The sequence below is a fragment of the Mesoplodon bidens genome, assembly GCF_964165515.1.
Source record: "Mesoplodon bidens genome assembly, chromosome: 2".
NCBI lineage: Eukaryota > Metazoa > Chordata > Mammalia > Artiodactyla > Ziphiidae > Mesoplodon > Mesoplodon bidens.
This window is the reverse complement of record NC_138177.1, coordinates 114,782,525-114,802,529: the sequence shown is the minus strand read 5'-3', so window position 1 is coordinate 114,802,529 and position 20,005 is coordinate 114,782,525. Positions and strand designations below refer to the sequence as shown.

General features: G+C 34.5%; 1 protein-coding gene and 1 pseudogene across 11 annotated transcripts in view; both read left to right on the top strand.

Annotated features, from left to right (window-relative positions):
* Positions 1-20,005, top strand: part of ADGRL2 (adhesion G protein-coupled receptor L2) — a 180,047-nt gene that overhangs the window by 86,514 nt on the left and 73,528 nt on the right. For all 10 annotated transcript variants that reach the window (XM_081225984.1, XM_081225981.1, XM_081225979.1 and 7 more), the window contains exon 3: positions 12,517-12,730. In XM_081225984.1, coding sequence (XP_081082110.1) covers positions 12,517-12,730 — 214 coding nt within the window. The remainder of the gene's footprint in view (positions 1-12,516; positions 12,731-20,005) is intronic.
* On the top strand, positions 7,773-8,161 carry LOC308612368 (large ribosomal subunit protein eL22-like; annotated as a pseudogene). Its single transcript has one exon. The product of its transcript is annotated as a large ribosomal subunit protein eL22-like (transcript).

Below are 20,005 nucleotides of genomic sequence, written 5' to 3'. Positions count from 1 at the left end.
TGTATGTAGTATAATTTATTTTTTTAATTTATTTTTTTAAAGTTTTTCTTGATGTGGACCATTTTTAAAGTCTTTATTGAATTTGTTACAATATTGCTTCTGTTTTATGTTTTGGTTTTTTTTGGCCACGAAGCATATGGGATCTTAGCTCCCCAACCAGGGATTAAACCCGCACCCCCTGTATTGGAAGGTGCAGTCTTAACCACTGGACTGCCAGGGAAGTCCCTGTCGTATAACTTAGAATAAAATTTTAAGCATCATTTTGGGGAAAAGGGAGGAAACTAAATAAGTCACCTTTGGTCTCATGAGTTATTTTTTTGAGATGGGAAAGGACCTCAGTAAGAATTTCTCTTTCTACAACCCTATTGGAAGATGCCTTCTCACTTCTAGCAGAAAAGCATTTGCGTCATCTTCGATAGTATTAGTGTGTTCAGTTAAATAAATTTTTTTTTTTAAAAAGCCCTAACTTCCTAAAGTCATTTGAGGTTTTAGGGAAAGAGTGCCTTTTATGGCATGTAGGAAGAAAAACATGAAATTTCTCCCTTCTTCGGTGGGGAAAAGGTTAAATGCCTGACATGTTTTAAGTGATCGAAGTGTTAGTGGTTAGCTAGCGGGGGTAACAGTTTGTGAAAAGTCAAGATAAGAGTTGAGACTGGTTTCAGGCTGTGCTAATCTTTCCTACCTGAAGTGAGAAATAAATATCTCATAGGAATGTATGTGGAGATATAATGCCTTTCCCTTCTAGGACACTTGTTTGAGTCAGCAGTTGAATGTGATTACCTTTGGATTGCTGTTCGGGAAAGAGAGAAATGAGTGGGTGGTTTCCTGCAGTTTCTGTGTAGTTAAGTAAGTTTTAGAATTGGTATTAATTGGCCCCCTTATAGACGCCTTTAATGAGGAAGACGGTTGTAACACTGGTAAATTAACATCTTTAGAGTTCATTGTTACCAAATAAAAGTTAATTGACATGGAAGTCTTATATACATTGTTGTCCCTCTTGTGATTCAACTTAAATGTACCTTTTAAAAAATGAAATTATGGTTAATAGTTTTTTGGGGGGCTGGTTTTTTTTTTCATATTGTTTATGTTTGAATACAAGATATTAACAAAAAGACTTAGAATCTGAATTTTGACTTTCTGATCTGGGAGACCTGCCTGGGGAATACTTTAAATGAGGTCTCCACTCCTAGGTAGTTGTATTTGTCAGACTAATAACGTGACAGGAAAGGAATAGAATCCTTTAGCCAGTATGGCCTGGGGTGAGCCACTGGATGAAGGAACAAGACTCATATTTTTGTGTTGTTGCTTTGTTTAACCGCTTTTAAGAACATATGTTCTGAGGTTGGGTGGGTGAGGGGAGGTAATGGAATTTCTGATAACAGGAAGGGTAATAAAAATAATAATCATAAAATTGCTAGAAGATTATAGTAAATAATCAGTGTGGAAGTAGAAATAAATTGTTGTACCAGAAGAGACGATGAAATTATTTTCTTACTTATTCTGTGATTATTCTCTAGTTTTGTTGTTGTTGTCAGTGAATACTTTACACAGAATTACTTATGAATTTTGATTTGATAGTGCAATGTAAATGACTTGAGAAATTGCATTTCCAGTAGCAACTTCTTAATGCTAAACTGGTTTTAACTAGTTATTAAAAATAATAAATATTAACATTAATATTAAATAATAAATAAATAATAAATAAATATTAAGTGTTTACTATTTCCTTGAGGGAAGAAAAAGGGGAGTGCTAAAGTTGCTATCCTGGTTTTTGTGATGCTTTTACATGACCAATGACCACAACTCCTGGATGATTTTTAACTCTAGCAGGTGGTCAGTCTTTTAAGGGCACATTTCATAGTTGAGTCCCACTGATTTGGAGACTCTGGTGAAGATGTCATCTTTGTTACATTTATATATATAGTTTTTATCTCCTGACATAAAATGTTTTAAATACAACATTTCCTGATAATGTACATAGCTTAAACTTCAAAACTAGAAACTTTAAAACTAACATATATAAAAAGATAAAATTGTGGTGTGTGTGTTTTCTCCCCCTGTATAAAAACATCTTCATCTTGGGTATATTTGACAATTTTTTGTACAAGGAATTAAGGTATAAAATAATGCATAAAATAAAATGAAGCAAAAAGTGATTGCTGACTATGTACCATTCACTGTGTTGGAAACTGAGGATACAAAAATAAATAAACTTCACTTCTTTCTATTCAGCCGCTCAGCGTTCAGTAGGAGAGGAACATAAGTAAAGAACATGTTGCCTGCTCTGATAGTGGAGCTCATAATTGATCATGCACTCATTTCATTCCTACACCTATTGTTTTAACATGTCTTTATTTTATGTCCACTATAAAGAGACCACTGTAAACTGACTCTTTATCAGGCTTGGCATTGTAATGGTGCATGATATCTTTCCTCAAGGAGAACTCACTCCCTGTGGAAGCTACCCAGACACAGGGATCATTGTCATTTTTTTCACTGTTATATTCCAAGTGTGTGGAAGAGTGCTAGGCACATAGTAGGCACTCATAAATATTTATTGGAAGAAAGAAAATAGATGACCCAAACCTGAGCTCAGGTTCTTCATTCCCCATTGTTAGGGAAGCTTTGAACTGGATTTTGGAGAATAATTGTTTCCTAAGAGAAAAACGAGTAGAACATCCTGTGCAGAGGGCATAGGCACTGAGTAGTAAGGGTAATATTGAGGCTTAATACAAAATTCACTAATATTTAAAAGTAGATCAGAATGAAAGTATTGTATGTTTGTGAACTTTCAAGAAGTTATAGCTAGCTATATGCTGAGACTATTAAAAGCATCTGTCTGTGGCATATATTATTCTTAATAGACATGCTTACCAGGAATTTTTCTTTTAAAGTTCAGTATTAAACTGAGAGTAATTTATAACTTTTAAATTGCTATATTTTAATGGCACTTGTGAATTATTAATCATTGCCAGATAATTTACAGGTTTTTAAGTGGGAGAGATCAATTTCTTTCTAATAAGGAATTTAATCTCCAAATGTTTTGAAGGACTTATAATGCATACTTTCTCCTTAAAATATTGAGAGGCTTTTCAGGAGTAGTCATATTTGAACCTAATAGCTGATGGCATTCTTGCAGTATATTTTTACGTTTTGAGTGTCCAAAGTGTCCAGAATTTTGTTCTTTTTAACAAATCACAGAGGTAAAGTTTTTTCCCTTGCTGTTTATGTAATTGGATTTAATTATGTATTAATTTTTTATCATGTATTTATTTATTAGGAATTTTTGTGTATTCCAATGTAAATCTTAGTATTTTGTGTATAAATTGATCTTACTTGAAACTGTAAACATTCTTCTAAAAATTTTTTTGTTTGAAGTGCTTCATAATTTAAAATACATCCAAGATAGAAAAAAGTGTTTTGTAAACCAGAGACACAAGAAGCTAAGACATGTCACACATATATGGTGAGTTGACTATTTTGTAGTTAGTTACATGACCTTAAATTGTTTGAACACTTTCTTTTGCAAGAACTTTATATTTTTGTAAGGATTTGATTTGTGTTTCATGCTAACCAAGTTTACTTAACACACAAATTGCTACATTTTCAAGGCCAGGGTGCTGGAAAATGACATTGCATTCCTTTATATTTTCTTTGTTCTTGGCATGAACACAAGTTCAAAGGTGAAAGTAGTTTTTTTTACTGTGCACATGCCATGGTTTAGGCTCCTCACATAATACTGACAGGTTAAAGAGTTATATGTTAATGAACACAAAACATTAGATATTTTAGAGTTTGATTGATAAAGCTATCTCTTAAAATGGACTAATAGAGTAACTAAAACAATAGAGTGACATTCTGCAAGCTTAAATGGAATGAGTTTTTAACATACTGCCTTTTAGTATACGAAGGTAAGTTTTATCATACATCTTTGATTTTAAAATTTTTGTTATAATAACCTCATGAATATGCAGAGATAAATTGAAAAAGTTGAACTATTAGTGAAATAATTTATCTTTTAGGTTTACTCTGGGCACTGACTTTTCACCTACATTAAAATGAAATGGAAATACGTTTTCTGGAAGCTTCTAAACTAGAGTTCAGCCTGGTGGAAATCATGCCCCCCTCCTCATTAAGTATTTTTCTTATTTCCCTTTTAGGAAGAAATCTTATTAGCATACATAAACAGGAGTAAATCAGAGATTTCATATTCTATCACTGGTAATAGACGATGGTCTGAGTTAATGTTTCTGTAGAGCTTGAAGTCACAGCCTCAGTCCCATAGAGGACCATGATAATCAAAAGGAGTGGTGCTTACTGGTACCCTATCTGGCATGAGCAGGGCATACATGACAGGGTTCAGTTCAAAGTAATTAAGGAAAACAGTACCAGAAAAGTTGAAGTTTTTATATTATAGCTTAAAAAGAAGTCTTTTATTGGAATGTATGATTTTACAGAAATGTCCAAAGAGCAGACTGAGGGAGACAATGTTAGAAAAGCAAAATGTTCCTACAAGAGTTTGAAGTCCACCACAGGCATAAACTTATAGCAGTATACTATTTATTGCCAGAGTAGCATATTTTCTTGCAAAAATGCTCATAAATGATGTGAAATCCAATGTTAGAATTCCAATGCTGGTCTTACAAATTCCCATCTCATAGCAGTGCATCTGTTTATTAGGAGTTATTCCCTGAATATGAAAGATTTCAGTCCTAAGTCACTGCACCTCTTGACAAGAGGTGTTTATTCCAATCACTAGCCTAAAGCACAGAGTTATTGCTTGACATTTTATAGCTTGGGAGGGAAAAAGTGTCTTCAAAGTCATTTGTTCAGAGTGGAGAAAACGGAGCAAAACAGTTCATTTTACTCTAAGCACCACTATTTGGCAGTGTTCACATTTGCACAGCACAAAGCTGCAACATTGATTTTTTGCTCACAGAGCCTCCCGCAAGTTTTTTCTTCGATTGTCAGATGGATTGGATTACACTTTGTTTGTTGAGATGCTTTTTTTTTTCTTTGTTGAAATAGAAATATACTGAAAGTACAGCTTAGAATAAATGTCATAGTAATAGTGTGATTAAAGAGCTTTAATTTGGGCATTTCTTTATGTTGATTATGTTGACTGAACAATTTCATTGACTACTTGACCATCAGACAACTATTTCCTTTCTTGCCCTTGTTCCTCTAGGACTAGAGGCACCCAGTACACCCTAACTACATTCTGTACAACAGGGGTCCCCACCCTGCTGATAAGTGTCATCATCATTTGGAGAGGCATTAAAGTAACATTGAAAAACACGAGTTTGGGAGCTGAAGTGTTAGGTTTCAAACCTTGATTTCATTCTTATTGGATGTGTGATTTTGGAAAACAATTTTTCTGTGCCCCAATTTCTTCCTTTGTAAAATAGTGATAATAATAAATATGTATCTCATATGGTTGTTATGAGGATTTGTAGTCAGTATATATTTGTAAAGTCCTCAGAGGGACTTCTAGTGATGATGGGGTGAAGAGGGTGGCAAATCCTCTTCCCCCAAGCAAGTATAAAACTGAACAAAATTGTCAACAACCACCATTTTAGGGCTCTAGCAATTAACCAGAGCCAAATAAGAAATTGGGAACGATTTCTTAAAAAAAAGAAAAAAAAAAAAAAGCTGATGGAACTTTTGGTACACACAGTTCAAGTTTAAAGCCTTCTAGCCTGGGGCTGCTTCTCCCCGCACCCTGCACTCTTTGGCTATGTCATTGTGGTTAGTTTAGTCAGAGCAAGGCTGGCCTTGAAAATCTGTGACTGAGCTGCCAGGGAGAGTTGGCTTGATTTAGAGTAGAGTGTGGAAACCCATGCCCAGCAGTGTTGTCCGTAAAAGTAGTAAACACTGTGGAAAACAGATGGGGAAGACCCCTAGCTCTTGCTAACCTGAGGGTGTGGTCCCAGGTGGGGAGACTGAGTGCCAGTCTGAAACATAACCAGGAAACCTTGGAAATGAAAGAGCCAAACGTTCTCTGTGTTCTTGACTGACTGAGAAGCTACACACAGAGCAGAGGAGATGCGAGGGGACGTGGCAGAAAGTAAATAACCAAGGCTGACTTGAAAACTGCTTGAACTTTGAACTCCCCCTAACATACAGATCAATCAGCAGAGGGTGGAGACCTTATTATGGGTTCATGGTTTGTCTTTGCTCAATCATTGGCTGATCACTAAGCTATGCAGAGACAGGTGTGATCCCTAGGACGTCAAGCTAGAAAATAAAAATAAGAATTAAAATAACAACGACAACAATGAACAGAGACACACAGCAGCTGCAAAGTACAGGGGAAGACAGAGTCAGCAGATTAAATTCAGTCAGAATGCTAAAAAGAAAATATCACAACAGCAGCAATTCTCAGGGGAAAGGAATCTAGAGTGGCTAACAGTGTATTATTTTAAATGTCTAGTTTTCAACAACAACAAAAACTTTGCAAGCTAATGCAGAGAAACAGGAAAGTTGACCCATACTTAGGAGGAAAAACATTCAATAGAAACTGCCACTGTTGTGGGCCTGGATGTTAGATTTAGCAGATAAACATTTCAGAGTGGCCATTATGAATATGTTCAAAGATTAAAGTAAAACTATATTAGAGAATTAAGAGGAAATATGATGACGACTTAACAAATATGTAATAGAGAAAACCTATTTTAAAGGGCCTTGGAGAAATTCTTGGCATGTCTTAGTTATTGTATCAGTGTGTTGCAAATAAATAAATTTTCTTCCCCAAGTACAGATATCCTACCTTCATCTGAACCCAGATACTCTGATTCAGTAGGACTGGATTTGGGCTTGCAGATATGTCTTTTAAAAAATACTTAGCAGGGCTTCCCTGGTGGCGCAGTGGTTGAGAGCCCGCCTGCTGATGCAGGGGACAGGGGTTCATGCCCCAGTCTGGGAAGATCTCACATGCCGTGGGAGGCTGGGCCCGTGGGCCATGGCCACTGAGCCTGTGCTCCGGAGCCTGTGCTCCGCAGCGGGAGAGGCCACAACAGTGAGAGGCCCGCGTACCGCAAAAAAAAAAAAAAAAAACTTAGCAGATGACTCTGATGCAAAGTCATATTTGGGAGTCAGTCATATACTCTTAGCCAGTGATTTTAAAGAAAGTCCTGAAAAATGTGCCATTAAACAATTAAGGATGAATTCGTGTACAAAGGAAGAAAGTGCAATTAAGAAATGGTACTGGGCCTCCCTGGTGGCGCAGTGGTTGAGAGTCCGCCTGCCGATGCAGGGGATATGGGTTTGTGCCCCGGTCCGGGAGGATCCCATATGCCGCGGAGCGGCTGGGCCCGTGAGCCATGGCCGCTGAGCCTGCGCGTCCGGAGCCTGTGCTCCGCAACGGGAGAGGCCACAACAGTGAGAGGCCCGCATACCGCAAAAAACAAAAAAAAAAAAAAAAAAAAAAAAAAGAAATGGTACTGATACCTGTGATGAGTTCTTCCTGTGACTCAGTATAGTAAGTCATTAATGTGATATAAATACAGTTGTAAATAAGTGTTTTTAGGAATAAGTTTTGTTCTGACTTTTCATAAGATTTACTTAGTGAAATGTTGAATTTTAAAAATTAATATTAATTGCAATAGTTTTATTTAAGACTTTCCAAACTTCTTTGAAGTCCCATTGCTGGTGGAAGAGTTTGAAGCCATACCCCTTGAAGTTTTCAGGAAAATAGGGGAGAAGTGGCCAAAGAAAGCATAACAATTTACATTTTTCTTAAAAACTTATGCTTTCTGCCATCCGCTGCTGCCATGGCGCCCATGATAAAGCTTGTGGCGAAGGGGGGCAAAAAAAAAAGAAGCAGGTCCTGAAGTTTATTCTTGACTGTACCCATCCTGTAGAAAATGGAATCATGGATGCTGCCAATCTTGAGCAGTTTTTTCAGGAGAGAATCAAAGTGAATGGAAAAGCTGGGAATCTTGGTGGAGGTATTGTAACAGTCGAAAGAAGCAAAGCAAGATTACTGTAACTTCTGAGGTGACTTTTTCCAAAAGGTATTTGAAATATATCACCAAAAAAATATTTGAAGAAGAATAATCTATGTGACTGGTTATGCGTAGTTACTAACAGCAAAGAGAGTTACGAACTGTGTTACTTCTAGATTAATCAAGATGCAGAAGAGGAGGAAGATGAGGATTAAAACTCAGTTATCTGTAATAATTTTCTATGAGTTCTTGAATAAAACTTAGGAAGCAAAAAAAAAAAAGTTTATGTAGGTTTTCCTCTTGATTTAATAATTGGCCTGTGTTTATTTTCTCCCTTCAAGTAAGTCTTTGGTTAAAATAGTTAATCCAGAAAATTGTCTGCTTGTGATTTGTATGAATCCTGACTAATTCATCCATGTACTTTTGAGAATTTTCTTGGCAGTACCATACAGTCTACATTATTGTGCCATAGTCCATCCATGCTAACATTCTCATATGTTTATATTTTAAAGAAATAGAGCAACAAATGTCTTAATTGTTGACCACTTGAAAATGTTAGAATAGCATGTATACCTGATTAAAAGGAGCTTTCCTGTTTAGAATCATAGATTGGTGAAATTTGATAGGACTTTGAAATGACTTTAATTCTTCAGAAAAAGAAATTAAAACCCAGAAAAATAAAATGACTTAGCCAAGTTCACAAGGCTGATCCAGACACCTGTACTGTCCAGTACTCTTTCTGTATGTTCATACTTGAACAGTATAGATTTTGCTCTCTTAATAAGTTTATGGCACACATCGCTACATTTCCACAAATACAATTTTCATCATTATCTATATGTTGTGTGAACCTTTAAAATAATTGTTTCCTGTCAAATTCACTAACATTTTTTGGTGAATTTCAGATGGTATGAAAAATTATAGTTAATCTTGTTTGTATTATCAACACGGTGGCTTGAGAAGTCACAGAATCCCTTTCTGTTCATGGCCATTACTAAAAGCATGGGCTCTGGAATCTGAGAACCCTGCATGCGTTAGAATCTAACTCACAGTAATCCTTGAGACCCTGAATTACTTACTATTTAATGCTTTGTTTCATACTCTGTAAATTGGTATTGTTACAGTTAACTACTCCATTGTTTTTTGTTGTGTTGATAGTTGTTGATGATGCTGCTGATCATAAAAAGGGTGATCCATAAAAAGCAGTTTGGACAGTATCTAAAACATTGTAATTGCTATGTAAATATTAGCTACTACAATATTTACTTTTTATTTTTTTCTTCGTATTTGTTTTATATGGATATATATATATATATATATATATATATATATATATATATATATATATATCTCCATATCCAGTTGGAAACACAGGATTTAAATAAAGGAAGGTTCATAAACATCTCTCTTTGTGAGAAACACTAATGAACCCCAGTGGTACCTAGAAAATAATAAATTGACAGAATTTAAACATTTTTTTCTTTTTTGAGGATATAACAATTTTATTGATTATTAAGTATTTATCTGTTTCTTAATGCTCACTCTTTGTTTTCACTGCCAAAGGAAATAGATAATTACAGAGGAAAACGCATTGTAATTTATATTGTTTTAAACAGATACTAGTTGTTCAGCTTGGCAATTTGGTTTGATAGCAGTTATTGGAATTATGTATCATGTACCAATCTAGGCATTAGAATTATAACTAACTATCATTAGAGTCTAGCAGGGAAGATTTATGTTAAAAATGAATATCCACAGCACCATGTGGTAATAACAAGCGATTTTAAAGTTTTATACATAAGTATAAAGTTCAATGGAAACAGAGGTGAGAGAGCAAGAATTTAGGAAAGAGAACTCATGATTTAAGGCAATAACATTATAGCATTAAATAAAGCAACATTCACCATTAAGAACTCATTCAGTTTTATGCAATGCAAGTATAAGTACCATGATCTGTTCTTCAGAAAATTCTATATTGGAAATCTACTACATTAGTAAAGTGTGCTGATCTTTCTATTTTTTTTTCATTTTCTTTTTCCATACTTTACCTTTTCAGATGACTAATATTAAGGCTTTAAAAGTCCTTTCTCTGAATTATCAAGACTTCTGCAACTTCTCAAATATCTTTCAAAAGCAGAGGAAAATTCACTTAGAACCATAACTATAATCCTGCAAACTATCAACAACAAAAATTAAGGAGCTCAAGTTAAAAACCGCAGTGCTTCAGAATCAATTGTATATTTTTGACAAATACTACAACTTGTGAATTTTGGCTCCAAGTCAGTCTTATAATAACATTTTCTCATATTTGTAATATCCTCTAATAATATGATTTACAAGGTATTATAATTGCAAATCATCTCTGGCTTTAAAATATGCAGTGCTCCAAAATTTTATATGATGTCACTTGTTTGAATTTTCGCACAGCTTTTTGCCACAGAAATGTGTCTGCTTCTGAAGCCCTAAAGCATATTTTCATTTAAAACAAATATAATACTAGTTTAAGCTGAATTACTTGTATAAGCAGTACAGTATTAGCAAATGGAAGAAAGCAATAACATATGTAAAAGTTTATTTATGAACTTGGGAAAAGGTTGAAAGGTTGGCCCCTTTACTGTTTGTCATGATATTGCCCAGCTCCATTTCTGTATTCCTTCTTCATTGATAGTGCACTTCTCTTTTAGTAATCTCGTAAGACCATAAATCTTCTTAGTGAAAACCTACCAAGGTTGGCGTTTGCCTCAATCCCCTGAAGATTTCTGTGCTCTAAGCTGTGTCCTTTTCTTCTCTCTCCATCCTAATTGCATTTTTAGTTTTCTCAGTAGAGCTGAGAACTCAGCCAAGTTTGAGAATTGCTGATTTTCTAAATCATACCAAGGTGAAACCCACTAACTAATCCTTTTGCAGGATTATTTGCATTTTAGAAAGAAGATGCATGTTTATCCAGGAGACTGTTTATTTTATTGTATTAGTGAGAGACATTGTGCAATAGTTAAAGAGAACAGGTTTTAGCATTAGATTGACCTGGACAGAACCTAGCTCTTCGATTTAGAAGCTAATGTCTTGGAACAGTTTATTTCTGAATGTCATTTTTTTTTCCAGTAAAAAGGGATATATAAGGGATAACTCATGTGATGCAGAGTAATTAAAAGGATAGAGATAAGAAAAAATACTGAAATTAATGCTAGTCTTTTATAAAAGAAACGCTATAGATGGCAACAAGTTAACTGAAATAAAAAATTGGGTCAGTGTAGAAGGTTTTGATATGGTAGGTAACCCATAGGTAGCACACCAGCACACAGAGATTTGCTTCTCCCACACATAGTTGTTCTTGGCTGTTCTTGGCTTTCTCTGCTTTTACCTTTGTTCTATGCTCTGTTACTACTTGAGAGGACCCCGGTTGAAAACCGTGATTAAAACCTAAAATTCTAATTTCTTATTCTATTTGGAATCTTTTTTTATAGCACTCAGGAACAGTGGTTATCTACATTCCGCCTAATACACCATACTAAGGTTCATATAGCACTTTCTATTAAGTGCTTTTCTGTACATTATCTCATTTTAGAGTCACACAGTTAGGAAAAATAATAACATCATAGATGTTTCATCTCCATTTTGTAAATGACAAAACTGAATCTCAGAAATTTTGCCCCTTTTGGGGGTTTCAGCTTTTTGGACTGGATTGGAGCAGTGCTGGCTCCTTTGAATGCCCATCTGCTGAATCCTTTCATTTATGTCAGTTTTCAGTAAAGAGTCTACAAATTGAAATAAGTTATTGTGCCATAAGTATGATACTGTCATAGTGTCTTAGTTATTTTGTGAGACGCTAAGACAAATGTATTTTTAAGATAGTTCTATTAACAGCAATTAATATGTCTACATTAAATGGGTAAGTAAGGCCAGTGTCCTGTATAGCAGAGCTTTGATTTCATTTATAAATGAAAACCGTTCCTTTATTAATTGTTGCATTCTGTATTTGTATATCTTGTCACTCTTTATAAATCCATTGATCAAATGTGTCATTCTTCTTTGGGATTACTCAGAAAGGGCCACTTAGGGCTTCCCTGGTGGCGCAGTGGTTGAGAGTCTGCCTGCCGATGCAGGGGACACGGGTTCGTGCCCCGGTCCGGGAAGATCCCACATGCCGCGGAGTGGCTAGGTCCGTGAACCATGGCCGCTGAGCCTGTGCGTCCGGAGCCTGTGCTCTGCAACGGGAGAGGCCACAACAGTGAGAGGCCTGCGTACCGCAAAAAAAAAAAAAAAAAAAAAAAAAAAAGACCACTTAGTTTCTGATTGTGACTAGGTTATACAGAAAATATTTTATTAAAGTAATTTAAAATTGTCTTATAAAGATGAATAATCCAGCTAAAGATATATATTAAAATTTTAATAATACATTAGTGATTCATAGTAAAGATCCAGAGAATTATTGAATAAATGTATGAATGATGGCTTGAAAAACATACTTTGTATGACATCTCTTGGATATAGACATGACTCATATTACTTGAAAATGCCTTATTAAAATAATATACTTCATAAATGAGTTATTTTTTTTTTCTTTTTTAAGGTTTCAGCAGAGCAGCTTTACCATTTGGGTTAGTTCGTAGAGAATTATCCTGTGAAGGCTATTCTATAGATCTACGCTGTCCCGGCAGTGATGTCATCATGATTGAGAGCGCTAACTATGGTCGGACAGACGACAAGATTTGTGACGCTGACCCATTTCAGATGGAGAATACAGACTGCTACCTCCCAGATGCCTTCAAAATTATGACTCAAAGGTAAATGTTCACGTGTTATTATCCCATTTTAGTTACTACATCCAAAATTATGACCCAAAGGTAAATGTTTATGTGTTATTATCCCATTTTAGTTACTACATCCAAATTCGTAAAAGTATTATCATAACTCCAGACTGGATACATACAGTGCATATATCAGCCTATTCATTAAAGTGAGTTAGGGTTTTACCTACTAACGTTGATTTCTACTTTATAATATTTCAACAACATTTAAATCTCTATATCATTTTTATATAGATTGACATATCAGAAGGAATATGTATTACGTTTTTTATACATCATAAAATAAAGTAATTGAAATGTAATCTTGTTTTTTAAGCCTTCAAAATTTTGAAATATTTTATAATATCAAGAATGTTTAAATGTCTGGGTCTTTGGCAATAATTGCTCCTTAATTTTTTTTAAATTAGTAAACTTTATTTTTTCAGCAAAAATGAGCAGAATGTACACAGAATTATCATACTCCGTCTCCACACGTGCAAGACTTCCCTAACCATTGACATCCTGACATCTCCCACCATGGTGGTACATTCGTTATAGTAGATGAACTCACATTGATACTGATACATCATTATCCCCTGAAGTCCTCAGTTTGCATTAGTGTTTACTCTTGTTGTTGTACATTCTGTGGGTTTTGACAAATTTCTAATGACACTTATTCACCATTGTAATATCATACAGAAGTTTCACTGACCTAAAAATCCTTTGTGTTCCACCTACTCATTCCTCCCTCCATCTAATCCCTGGCAACCACTGATCTTTTTATTTTCTTACAGTTTTGCCTCTTCTGGAATGTCATATAGTTGTAACCGTACAGAATGTAACCTTTGCAGATTGCTTTCTTTCATTTAGTAATATGCACTTAAGTTTCCTATGTGTCTTTTCATGGCTTAATAGCTCATTTCTTTTTGGTGTTAAATAATATTCCATAGTCTGGATGTACCACAGTTTATCCATTCACCTACTGAAGGATTTCTTGATTGCTTCCAAATTTTGGCAATTATGAATAAAGCTGCTGTGAACATCTGTTCAGGTTTTTGTGTGGACATAAGTTTTCAGTTAATTTGGGCAAATACAAAGGAGCATGATTTGTTGGATCATATGGTAAGAGTGTGTTTAGTTTTGTAAGAAACTGCCAAACTGTCTTCCAAAGTGACTGTACCATTTTGCATTCCCACTGGCAATGAATGAGAGTTACTGTTGCTCCACACCCTCACCAGCATTTAGTATTGTCAGTGTTTTAGATTTTGGCTAGTCTAATAGGTGTATAGTGATATCTCATTGTTTTAACTTACAGTTCCCCAATGACATATCATGTTGAACACCTCTTAATATACTTACTTGCCATTTGTGTATCTTTATTGGTGAGGTGTCTGTTCTGGTCTTTTGCCCCCTTTTGTAATTGGGTTGTTTTCTTATTGTTTAGCTTTAAGAGTTTTTTTTTTTTTAAAGCTAATGGACTTTTTTTTTTTTAATTTTTTTTGATGTTGGGGTAGGAGTTTATTAATTAATTTATTTATTTTTGCTGTGTTGGGTCTTCATTTCTTTGCTAGGGCTTTCTCCAGTTGTGGCGAGTGGGGGCCACTCTTCATCGCGGTGCGCGGGCATCTCACTGTCGCGGCCTCTCTTGTTGCAGAGCACAGGCTCCAGATGCGCAGGCTCAGTAGTTGTGGCTCACGGGCCCAGTTGCTCCGTGGCATGTGGGATCCTCCCAGACCAGGGCTCGAACCCGTGTCCCCTGCATTAGCAGGCAGATTCTCAACCACTGCGCCACCAGGGAAGCCCGCTTTAAGAGTTTTTTATTTTTTTGGCCACGCTGCGTGGCTTGCAGGATCCCAGTTCCCTGACCAGGGATCAAACCTGTGCCCCCTGCAGTGGAAGCGCATAGTCCCAACCACTGTACTGTCAGGGAATTCCCTTTAAGAGTTTTTTAAAATATATTTTGGATAACAATCCTTTATCAGATATGTCTTTTGCAAATATATCCTCTCAATCTGTGGCTTGTCTTCTATTGATCTTCAGTTTTAGAAAAACAAACAAAATAAAAACAACAGATTAAGAAAGTTAAAACATATAGTGCTCATTCTCTCTCTCTTTCTTCATATATAGATAATAGGAAGGAAGGGAGGAAGGGGGGCGAAGGAAGGAAGGAAGGAAAGAAGATAGAAAGTTATTTGGGTAATATACCAATTTTGGTTAATTTTGTGTTTTAAAAATGATGTGTTGGAATGTGTGTTATAAACTGTAAAATATATGAATGATATCTCTTAACTGGACAGTTGTGTTTCTACAAGTAAATAGAATACAAAAAACTGCCGACAATGGGTATGGACTTTCCTCTGCCTTAACACAGAGCACCTAATTCTTGGCATCTTTTTTTTTTTCTGTAAATTTTGGTACTCTTGGCATCTTAATTAGAGTTTTCTTATATGTAAGGTATTAAAATTGTGTTCGTTATGATTGAAAGTAATATCCAGCAATCCCAGTTATTTGGAACATAGAGACTCTCTGAAGGAACACAAGTTTCACAGAGTTATACAATGTTGATTTTGTATTTTGTTTACTGGGAAAACCCTTTATCTTTCTATTCAAAGCTTACACCCTCTCTTCCTGCCTCTTTTCTCCACTGAAAACAGTCTTCTGTCCAGTTTTGTAGCTTGTATGCTAGTCTACCTTAAAGTAGAGCAGCAAATTTTCTAGACTGAGGTCTGATCAGTGTAGGCACAGTGAAATCATCTAAAGGTGATAAGAGTGATGAAGGAAATAATGGAAAAACTGTTTTTTAAAAATCCAGTCTATAAGAGTGTGGGTACAAATTGTTGTAAAATTTCTAATTTCAAACAGAATAGATATTAGCATATTTTTATTGATAGCAGATTATAGTAAGTTTTTGTTAAAGTTGATACTGATCAAGATATTTTTAATAAACAAGAGGACATATATAATACTTTCAAAAGATTTCCATCAAAATGCTTTTATTTTTAGTTTTTAAAGGGTAGTTATTAAAAAATTAATGTAAAATCTTATTTGCACAAATGGCACTGGGTAAATGTTTTTTGTGGGTTTTTTTTTTAAACAGAAGTCCTTTATGGACTATGTAGGATTTGAAATCTGGCTTATGAAACAAACTACGTAGGATAATATACCTTCTTTGGAAGAATGGATTCTGTGCTCCAATAAAATTGTAATAGAACAATTTTCACATAGTATTTAAGAAATTGAGAACTGCCTATAGCAGGCAGACAATAAAGGTAACCCCTGATAATTGACCATTTATTCATTCTTAATATGTTGATCCGACTGTTCAGTGGTAGTGATATCACATGAGCATCTAGAACTAAGCCAGAGAGAAATAGGAAGTGAAAAATTATTATGTACAATTACCTGTTTTTATTAGACTGACAGGCAAAAAAGCAGTGGGAGTTAGTGCAAAGAGAATTTGAGGCCCTGAGGAATTGTACTTTGTAGGTAACTTACTTTTGTTTGTGGGGTTTTACATTTAAATACATGGTTGAATATCTAGCACAACACATAAGCCTTATCATACTTGTTAATATAAGTGTAATTACATATTATAGGAAATGTACAAGATGAGATAGCAAGTTATTTTCATTGTTTCATTATGTTATAAAAGCAGGGCTACATTTTTGATAATACATTTTAAAGGAACTAGAGTTTGGGGTATTTAAATTCTGTGAAAGTATACTGTAATTTCCTTGTTATTTAAATCTCTGAACAATTTACGGCATGTTAGGGAAAATAAGGGGTTAGTTCCAAAACTGCCTGTAGAAACTCCATTTTTATATTGTTGTATTATACTGTGTCTTATAATTATTTAATCAACACAATGACAATTTAAACATGAACACTTTATTGACAAGGAAGACAATGTGTTAAGATGACTTAAAAATGAGTTTCATAGTGGTAATTTATAAGTACTCCATTCTGTGTATGTCAGATTATAAACCCTAAAGGAAGTCCACCATATTTGACTATTACATAGTTTGAAATAACTGTAAGAAAATTAGGTAGACAATATTTTTGCATCTGAATTAGTACAGAATAACTATTGAATGTGTAGAATACTTGTCCCTATTTTTTTAATTTAAAGATATTCTTTCAGTATTTACAAATAAAGTAAGTTATTTTCACCAAACTCCTAACATTTTGGCAAATTTTTCCATTTATAATCATCAAAAAAATGTGTTAATAATGTAGAAAATCAGACTTTTTTTCTTTAATGTAGGAGATTTCTCTTTGGAAAAATTAAATAAAAGCACTAGATATTTTTCTATTAAATTTGAAACTCCCTGTTTTCTACATATAATAATGGATATAAGCACAGAAATTTCAATACCATAAAATATGTTTATATTATAATTCAAGGCTTTTCTACCCCCCCCCCCACTGTCATCACTTCATCAATTGGGAGTCAAGTAAATAAACACACTTGTAATTCTTGACTGTGGTGATAGTAAAAGTATCAATAATTGTTATTTATTCTCTGTTTTCTATTTCCTGCTCACTTAAAGGTATGAAACCAAGACTCTATTACTAACTGATTCTACTTGTCTTTTAAGTACACTGAATGGCTCATTCTAAAAAGTGAGAAATGAAACTCTTTCCTAAAACGATATATGTTTTAACACTCTATAAAATGATCACCATTAGAGAGAATTTTTTTAGCACTCTTTGAAGATAATTGTAGTGGGGTAACTTAAATATGAAACAGTTCCAACACTTTGAATTCATTAAAGCAAAGAAAAAAAAACACCTCTTATTACTACTCTGAAGTATTTGATGAATAAGTAAATTAGAATTTTGCTAACAATACTGTTTCTTTGTAGCATTGGGTACAATCTAGTTAAAGTGATGTGCTAAATTGTACCTGAGATCCTCTTCTGGTATTGCTTATAACTGTCCCTTTGTTCATTTATTCACTCTAAGAACTTGCCAGTTCTCATCAAGGTGGTTTGGTGCCTTAGATTATGCTTTGTAATTGTCCTTAGGGTTTTCTTTTTTTATTAGCACCCCAGCCAAGAGATCTGAAAGTAAGAAAGTATGTAAATGTTTACTGGGTTTTTAAAAAATATTGAATTAAGGTTAATGGGCATAGGTAGGTCCAGTTTTTCAGAGTCTTAACTCATGCTATCAGATGTTCATCAGTTTACCTCTGTCAGTGCAAAGACGTTCTAAAAGTAATATGTGCTGCTCTCAAGAAGATGGTAAGAATACATGCCTCAGTTTTTTCCCTACAGTAGGAAAGGCATATTTTGTGTAATTGATTCAAAGATAGGCCCTTTTTTTGTGTGTTGAAATTGCCCAAGGAAAGTAAAATAGTGTCCTAGACTTAGGGAACTAGCCTGATTCCTTCAAAGATTTTAGCCAATTTTTTTAGCCCACTTATGGATACCAACTGGCTAGAACCTCATAGCACAACTACAGTAGGTTACTTATTGAATAAAATGCAGTATATTTTTGCTTGCTAAACTACTGATTTAAGTTCCTTTAAGTTATTTGGGAAACATAGTGGAATATAAATAAATAGTTCAGCAAACAGTTGTTTTTACAAATCTGGCACTCACAAGAGTGTTAAAAGAACATACAGATGAAGCAAACATAAACATATAGTTGGTAGTTACAGGTGAACAGATGATATTACCTACAGAAGTTATGTGGTTTGAGTGTGCGAAGAGCTCTAGAGAACACCTGCATTTAAGGGGCAGAGGTAAAGTTACCATCAAGGAAATCAGAACAAGAACAGGAGGGTAGTGTCTCATAAGCCAACAGTAAAGTATAAAAGAGATTCATTTTTTTCTCACTGCTGCTGAAGATTTTTATTCTATTTAGCTCAAATAAAATAACACATTAGGATTTTTCAGGTTAGGAGAGTTTCAGGATAGAAGTTAGGAAAATAGCATTCAGCCTTGAATAGGCCATATGAATTAGATGCCACATTAGTCACAGTCATCCAGGCAAGGAATAAATACATAATCTAGATTTATGAAGTAGGAGTACAATTCAGAGATTTTTTAACTTAAGGGGAAAAAAAATCTAGCTTCTAGAACATGGGAACAATTTAATTAAATTAAGCTAAGTAAGAGCCAAAACTTATTTCAGAGCCTAGATCTTGTCCACAAAGGTTGGGATGATGGACATAAGCTCAGAGTAGGGACCAGATTAATCTATTCCCATCCTATACCCCATTCAATAACTTCTCTATCCTTGAATTTTCCTTTTCTAAACCTATCAGTGTCCCAACTTATTATCTTCAAGTATAATAATTACATTTTATTTAACATTGTTAACCCAACAGCAATTCAAATGGTGATAATTTCTTGTGTGCCTGAGGATTTGAAGAAATGTGTTATTTTATACATATGTGCATTACTTTTTTCTGTTCCATGGTTCTTTACATTACAGTAGGTTATAGAGTGAGACTGGAAAAATGAGTGCATTGGCTTCTTCACCTCCCTTCTTGCTACGAAGCAAGGCACATAACTCTCATAAGGAATCTTTATGGGAGGGAAAAACCATAGGCCATTGCTTCTATTTTAAGAGAGTTATTGAATAACAGATTTTTGGAACTGTCGAGGAATTTGGGACTCATCATAGTATAGCTCTCTCTCATTTCACTTGGAGAATCAACTGTCATTGCAGTCAAAACACTTCATCCACATTGCAGCATGTATATTCTCCTCACTTATTTTTAAAATATCTTTGAGAAGGAATGGCAACATGATATCCTTCTTTTTACTTTGTGAACCTTTAAAAAAGTTATTTATTTGCCACAGAGGCTGAAACCTCAAATCCTCTATACCTGGAACCTCGTTAATTAATATCCTAGTTGCATGAAAATTGATTCTTAAATAATATTTAATAATTATTCTTAAAAAATTCTGTTATCTAGTTTTGTATATATACTTCTGTTATTTTCAAGTATACTAACAGATATTAAGTGTGTGTAAAATATTTTAAGAAAGGAGATACTTAAATACATGCACACATCCACGCAAAACCTTCATATGACAACTGATGCATGTTGGAAAATTCTCAGAATTTAACCAAGAAAATCCATTAAAATGTAGTCACAGTTCTGCCAGTGTTCTCTGACAAACTTCATGATTACAGATTTCTGTGTGGGCATACTCTCCTTGACATATAACCCTTTCGACTTTTATATTGATGATTCAGTCTTCATAAAGAAACTTTGTATCCTAGTCAGAGCTATATAAAAGAGGTTTTATTTAATCT